Below are 7,824 nucleotides of genomic sequence, written 5' to 3' on the forward strand. Positions count from 1 at the left end.
GTGCAGTGTCGTGGATGTCTTGCACACAAAAGTGTGTTTCTTTGTCTACCACAAAGGCTGAGTATATTGCAGCCACAGAGGGTTACAAGGAGGCTATATGGCTTGATCGACTAGTGGGAGATTTGGGGATTCATACAGGTGTACCGACATTGCATAGTGATTCCATGAGTGCTATTCAGCTGTGCTATTCAGCTAGCACAAAATCCGGTCTTTCATGCAAAGACCAAACACATTGAGGTCAGGTACCATTTCATCAGGGAGGTACTTGAGGACAAGTGCATAGAGCTTGTCAAGGTTTATACAGATGATAACCCTGCAGATGATGAGGAAGAGTCTACCTAGTCAGCGGTTTAAGTATTGTTTTGCATTGATGAGCATTGGATAGCATGCTCAGTGGTTGTTCTCCCTTAAAGGCACATTGTCCTTTAAGTGGGAGGTTGTGGGGGTTAAAGGTCACTGTGCCTTTACCCCGGTTATGTACAATACTCAAACACATATATAAATGAATGAAAAAGAAGATTAGGGTGTTCTGCACCCACCAAAAGCTTGTGTGGCTCTCTATTTCTCTCTCTCCCTCTTCCATTCTGCTTCCATTGAGAGCACTCTCAATAAGTGCATGCTAAAACACTGAGTCTCCCCAGGTTGCAGTATGGCTGAACCTGATAATGTCTACTTTGTTGGGGCAGGGCCACATTGATGCATAGGTGTCCTCGTGCTGAGGAATGACCTGATGATCGGAAGAGGTGGTGGTGATAACGGGATCCAAGGGTGGTGCAATGTGGCATGACGGAGCTAATGCTAGAATGTCCTAAAGACTGATCTGCTAATCTATGCTGAAGAAGGGAACTGATGATCCCAAGGTAAGCCCTACATTAGAGGTGAAAGAATCAATGATGGATGCTGGAATGGAATCACCTAAAGAGCTGAATGCGCTATGGCATAAGTCTTCACATGCATAAGTGTGATGGTTGTACATCACTAGAATTAGACTGTGCTGATGTACATGAGATTGCCTTGTGTTGAGGACTTACTGTAAAATATGCCTCATGCTGAGGGCTTACTATCGAATGTGCCTCGTGCTGAGGGCTTACCGAGAGGTATGCCTCATGCTAAGCACTTACCAAGGAATGTGCATGATCAAAATCCAAGCTAACATCTAAAGCATCTACATCTGATCTATCAAGGCCAATGAGGCTGAAGTCTCTGCAATGTACACTGGTACATGCCCTGTGGCAATAAATGATCGAATAAGTGTCTCTTTCCACTCGTAGATCTCACATTCGGAGTCATGAGGACTGGTGTCTTCTTGATGTGAATAACTCCATGCTGGAGGTGGTCTAGTGCTCTATGTAAGAGGCTTACCCAAGTATTGGTGGCGAAAGTGTCTACCCACCATGAGAACATTGTAAATGTGCTGCCACTTGGGAGCTTATGCTAAATTGTCAAAACTAAGTCATGTGAGAACTGCAGTGTGCCAAGGATCAAGCTTGTAAAATGAAGATGACAACTGAGTGTCGGGCATAGCCAAGAGGCTGTACAAGGCTGACATATATGTGCAAAAACCAATGCCAAAAAATAGTCAACAATGTGTGACTTTACATGGGTGGCATATGTGTGTGCAAGAAGAATGCAACGAATCTGAGAAGGAGAACTCTACCAAGTGTCATGCTGAGGTGCTAAAGTGCCAAATGCCAAGAGACTGAGCTGGTGTTAGTGTGTGGATGTGTATCCAATGATAGATCCAAAGGGACTAACACCACTGGGAACTAATCAAGTGATGTGGCAATGGATGACTTAGCTTGGTGTAGTTGGATCTCCTCCATGGCAGTGCTAGTCTACAGCTAGACTACACGTCAATGGGATAAATGCAGCAAATGAATTTTATTTTAATTCATTTTAAGTGCTAACTTGTAGTGTTCTCAGAGAAAGACCAGACAAGCAACTCTTTCACAAAGAACCACAGGACTGCGAGAATAAACCTACACGGACTTACAAAATCTTGAAGATGACCCTTACAAACTCACAAGAGAACTCCAAACTCTAAAATAAACATAAACAAAGCTCCATAGGTCAAAATGATGAACTTTATGAACCAAAACGGAGGTGGAGAAGAGCTCTACAAGAAGAGGTAGAGATGGAATGGAGATGCTGTTGGTAAACTAAAAGGAAAGAGTAGAGTGAACACAAACTCAGAATACTTGCATATAGAATGAAGAAGAGTGAGGTCCTTATGTAGGCACCTCTTACATGCTCACTCTTACATGCTCACTGACATCACTGATGACTTCAGAGCTCCACAATCATCTCCTCAATATGCTCCTAGATTCTCTCAATCATCCTATGTGGCTTACCACCACCTAACTATGCTTATGGGCACCTAACTGTGCCTCTAGCACTCACACATAGAAACCAAGGTGTGCCTGAGGCATACACCTTGAGATATCACAACAAACCCCTCCTCAAGGGAATGCCTTAGGCTATGTCAAGGATACAGCTAGCACAAGGTGTCTCATGCCATCTCATGGTGGAGCAGTGGGGAAGGAAGGGTGCTTTAGAGCTCCCCTACAAGCTGTGAACAGATTGGGATGAGGGGCCATTGATTGTGGAAAGGTATTATCCCCAAAGTCCATTTGATTCGTCCTCCGTCCTTTAGGACTAGGAGGCCAATACTTGGGTGCTAGGCGTCAAAAGTCCTTGTGAAGTATGGTTATCCCTCATAGAAATGTACATTTGAAGTGCTAGTGATGACATACCTAGTATGAATGTGCACATTTTGAGTTACTACTAGAGAAAATATGTTGAAGTGGTGAATGAATTCCAAGCACTCTTCATTTGAAGTTCCAGTGATGAAATACCCAGTACGAACATACCCAGTATGAGCATGCACATTTTGAGCTACTACTAGAGAAAATATGTTGAAGTGGTGAATGAATTCCAAGCACTCTTCATTTGAAGTTCCAGTGATGACATACCCGGTACGAACATGCACATTTTGAGCTACTACTAAAGCAAATATTTGGAAGTAGTGAATGAACTCTATAAAGAGCAACATGCCATGCTTAGATAGCATGGCAAGGATATTTATGCACTCACTCATCACATTCTAGTGTCCCTAAAGTGATTGCCAAAAATTGACATTTTTAAAAATTCTCTCCCCCACCTTGCTCTTCCTCATGCACATGCTAACTTTACAAAATAGGCCTCCAATTCATGGGACATTGCATATCAGTAGACATGGCAAAGGGATCGCTATATCCACTAAACTCCGATACCATTCATGCTACTATTATTTTTATGATAGATAATTATTTGTTTTTCATATTTCATAATAGAGTTTTATGGGTGGATTGGGAAATTTTTGTGATGGAATGAGTAAGTGATGAGTGATAAAGTGCATCCATTGATCATTATTCATGCCAAACTTTATATCATTCGATGCAACTCATCAAGAAGTGAGATAATAGAGTATTATAGAGTTGTGAATTAGGATTCCTATATAGAGCATTGGAGACAGTGTAAGGGATCCGTTTATTCCACCTCTTCCTCCCTAATTAGTGGTTCATTCCATTCGTTGCCTAGAGTGTAGACCCCCTTTTGACCCTCTCCACTCTCCCTTTCACTTCACTAATTAATGAAATTTCTTTTGGTGCTACTCTATAGGTCCCCAGTGCCCAACAACTTGATAAAAATAATCCTAAAGTAATCATTAATTACATGAGACATGTTAGGGTTTATTGATAGTGATGGTGTTGTAATGTTTAGATTTAACTACATTGGCCTCACCAATTGAGCTTTCCCCAACTAGGTTTGGCATGTTGCTTTATTTCTTCTCCATCATCTTATAGAGCTGCTTATTCTAATCTCACTCTAATTCGTCATTGAATTAGCATTGTTTTTGCCACTTTGTTTCCAATTTCTACATTTATGTTATCACTACTTGTAGTCAATGTTATTCAACCTTCTGCTTAACTGATCTCACTTGCCTATTGTCCATGGCAACGTGGATGCTTGGGTTTGAACACGAGCATCTTGATGGCTTTGGGATTGTTTTCTTGTGCCACCTAGAATGGTTGATGCATAAGCAAGAGTTGTCTCTGTAGTAATGGGATGTTTGGTCTATCAGAGTAGTAGTGGAGAGGAAGCTAAGTGGGCAGTTAAGGGAGAGTTAAGGGATGGGATTTCTAGGGCTTTCTTTTCCTCCTCTAGAGTTGGGGGAAAATGGTGAACATCTCCTGAATTACTTTCATGTGTTGACCAATTAGAGTGGGAGTGAAGTATGAAGCCATGAGTTTTTCACGCTTGATGATCGTGGAAGGCAACGTACAAAGAGGCAAAGATACGGACGAGGTTAGAAGGCGAAACTGCTCTTCGAGCCATTGCTAGCGATGCGGGTCGATTCTGGATTGACATCCGACGATCATCTTGCATCACGTTATTTCTTAAGGCAATAGTCCTTAATTCTTATGATATTCCAGATTTCAAACTACTGATCAATTTCTCAAAATCAAATGTTGTTGCAATATATTCTATGAACGAGCCTTATCCTATGCTTTCTTTCATGTCAACTCTCGTTCCTGATTAATTTGAGCTAACTTAAAGCTACATAAAATCGAGCTCAGGAGAGACCTTCAAGGTTATAGCGGCTTTGCCATGCTGTTTTTCACGAAGGAAGATAGAAATTTAAGGCTACATAAAATCAAGCGTAGCTGGAGGTACCCTGCAGGACGCTGTATTTTAAGAATGAAGATAAAAATTTAAGGCTACATAAAATCAAGTGTAGCTGGAGGTAGCCTAGATTCATAGGTGGAATAGAGTGCCAACGGGTGCATTTTATACTGATGGACTACTGGCCAGCTGCAAAAGCCTCCACCGGGAATGTCTTGGTGATTCCTGCAAGACTCTTGAAGTGGATCTTGCCAGTGGCAGGTTCGTCCAGTTTGATCTCGCCAACGGGTGGCCACAACATCAGCTCCTTAGCTTTCACGCCCTTCAGCCTCTTGATCTTGTTCTTCTCGATATAGCCTTTGATCTCAGTGTCGTAGCTCACCAGTTTGCTGATCAGCTTGAACTGATGCTCCACTTTCTTCTTCTGGGTTATCCACATGTAGCCCGTCTCTTGGACATAGCCGATCTCGATCACGTCCTCCAGTGGGAGCAGACCCGTTGGAAGCCCGAACTCCTTCAGAAGGGATGCGGCCTTCTGCAAAGCCTCTTCGTGGCCTTTCCAGATTGCGGCACCTTGTCTCTCTGGAGGAACTTCTGTTGCCATTGCTGGACAGGCTCGAGAAATGCAAGAAGAGAAGTTAACAAACGATAAAGTCAAGCTGGAATGTGCAAACTATGAAAATTTCTACCGCCCGAACCCAATCTATTATTTCTCTCCCCTATTTGAACTCTTTATCATACGATGCTATCGAGTGAGCTCTATGCCATCCTAGAGCGACGAGATTAGCTAGAGAATATAAACGCAGCCTAATAGAAACGACACGAGAATGCACTAAGGCAGCGAATCCAAACCTGGAAGCGGAGATGGGCGATCAAAGGGAAAGGCGAGCAACAATGTGAGGAGTAGAGAGAATGAGGGCTCGAAATATAGCACAAAGGCAGCCGGACTTGGGAGGGCAATCCGAGGGCATTGGGCGTCGTCTATCGTTAATAGCAAACTCTTTTGGAGCCACCTTCCTTTGTTAATGGCAACGCTTCCCTCAAACTCTTTTGGAGCCTAGCTTTCTTTGATTCATAGAATCTTTCTTTGTATTGGGTTCTCTCATGCACCTTAGGGAGGTGGCCCCAAGTATGAGTCTTTCAAGATACACATTCATGCTGATTTCTCTCCATATATCTTGGTTGAATTAAAAAAAGCAAGCAACTATCGCATTGTCTCCAGGTAGAGGCTGTGTGAGCATGTGAAGTAGATTGGCTTTTTAGACTCTTTGGGAATATTGGTGTAGTACAAGATAGTGCTATAATGATCTCAAAGTGCCATTAAAGTGGCAAACAATCTCAAGGATCATGAAGCCTACATTAGCAAAACAATTTTTCTAAAGACAAAGATTTAACATGCTTAAAATTATCCAATGATAATGACTTAACTTTGTTGCCCACTTCTTGGAATAGCGCCTTCATCTATATTGGGTTCGTCGCCCACTTTTTTTAGCACAAATTCTTTGTGGAATAATTTGTTAATATCTTCATTAGGTATGCGATATCCATGTTGCACAATATATGCTATTATTGAGACCACTAAAGAACCAAGATTGTGATGTTGTGCACATTATTCAACTAATCAATCATCAATCTCATTTTCCTTGTAAAGTCATGCTTGATGTTGCTTGCCCATTGGTTGAGCTGATTGAAAGCATCAAAGTGATGTCTTTCTTGTTGAACTACTTTTAGAAAGGCAAATTTCAACTTATCTCCACAACACATGAGTCACCACCAAAGACTTCACATTTTTTGGTACAGTTGTTGAGGAGGTTGAGGTATGCTTCCTTGTTGCACAAGATTTCTATCATTATCCACCCATTGCACAATGCTTCTAGCTTATCTTGAGGTGTTATTAGTGGAGCATAGGCTTAGCATAGGCTGGTTTTGAAGGAGAAAGATGTAATTTTGAGTAGGAAAAGTAGCAGCTACCATTACCATCCACATAGTGTTTTTTGCTCATTTGAGCTTGTTTTTTGATGTTTTTTATTACCACATTATAGGAGTAGCTAGTAGGGATGATTGCTATAGTGTGTATGGAGTCACATTTCACTTGCAAATACTAAAGGATGAGTTTGAATTAATTCAAGTTGACACATGAATGTAGTCCTAGCCCCCACCTTCATAAATCCTCATTTTGATGCTATTAATTGGTTTTTTTTTGTGGTTTTTTGTTTGGAGTAGGTAGAATAGGTAGTGTAGCTTCCATTTGTGCTCACAAATCTTGAACAAAAACTTCAAAATTCTTAGAGAGAACCAAATCAAATCGGCGATTGTGCCAGACTAAGAGTCGCTGCTATAAAATTAACACAGTGACTTAGTTAGTTACATTAGGAAAAAAGAGAGCTCATTTTAAGGCCTTCTAGCCAAGAAAGAAAATAGCCCTCCACCAATCAAAGGAGGGCCAATGTAACGTTGAAAAATTTAGAAAAAGGAAAACAAAAGAAATGCGACCGATTTTGCATTCAATGAGGACACTTGAGATACTTTATTATATCTGACGTACGGTGCAAAATTTGGTATTTTTGACATCACCGACACGTCTGGAGCAGGCCGAATCCCCCAATAAGACTTTTGAAATGCCTTGAACAGCCACCTGTACAAATGCAAGTGATTTAACAGGTAGGATCATGTAAAATTGCTTTCATTTGTATAGCTTCATTAACTCGTTGCTATTTTGCTAATGCAGCGATTGTTGCTTTATTGTTAATGTAGCGACTACTGATAATGTAGGGACTCACTGAGTCACTTCTTTAAAGTTAATGCAGCAGACTGTTGCTTTAAGGGTCAGAAAGACATGGAGAATTATTCTAACTGGGAGCCAGAAATTTGGGATGGCTTGGTCATGGCTGTGAGTAACTCTGTTTTGGGGTCAAATACAAGGATTGCATATTCACATAATCACGTGAATTTTCTTGTGATTACGTGTCTTGATGACGTATTTCATGCATTCACGGATACAACCATGCCTTACGCTAGTACCAGTGATAGTTCTCATACTACCGTCTCGGTAGTTTCACACAATAATACCAATGGTAGTATGAACTATACCGTCGATATTTTTACTATCGCCAGTAGTAGTTAAAGGATTACTGCCGGTAGTAGTAGGGAGGTAGCAAG

The 7,824-nt window shown here is 41.4% G+C and overlaps 1 protein-coding gene across 1 annotated transcript; it reads right to left on the bottom strand.

Annotated features, from left to right (window-relative positions):
• Positions 1-4,843: 4,843 nt before the first annotated feature.
• On the bottom strand, positions 4,844-5,560 carry LOC147903641 (uncharacterized). Its single transcript, XM_087372946.1, has 2 exons — positions 5,518-5,560; positions 4,844-5,280 (listed from the first exon to the last, which is right to left on the bottom strand). The coding sequence occupies exon 2, from the start codon at positions 5,267-5,269 to the stop codon at positions 4,844-4,846; it is 426 nt and encodes a 141-aa protein (XP_087229072.1). The 5' UTR covers positions 5,270-5,280; positions 5,518-5,560.
• Positions 5,561-7,824: the final 2,264 nt, after the last annotated feature.

This window comes from Dipteris shenzhenensis, chromosome 3 (assembly GCF_047967505.1).
Source record: "Dipteris shenzhenensis isolate YYH24624 ecotype China chromosome 3, Dip_SZ_1.0, whole genome shotgun sequence".
NCBI classification, from domain to species: Eukaryota; Viridiplantae; Streptophyta; class Polypodiopsida; order Gleicheniales; family Dipteridaceae; genus Dipteris; species Dipteris shenzhenensis.

Excerpts from the sequence above, each read along its gene's own strand:
- LOC147903641 (XM_087372946.1), bottom strand. The coding sequence starts at position 5,269 with ATGGCAACAGAAGTTCCTCCAGAGAGACAAGGTGCCGCAATCTGGAAA.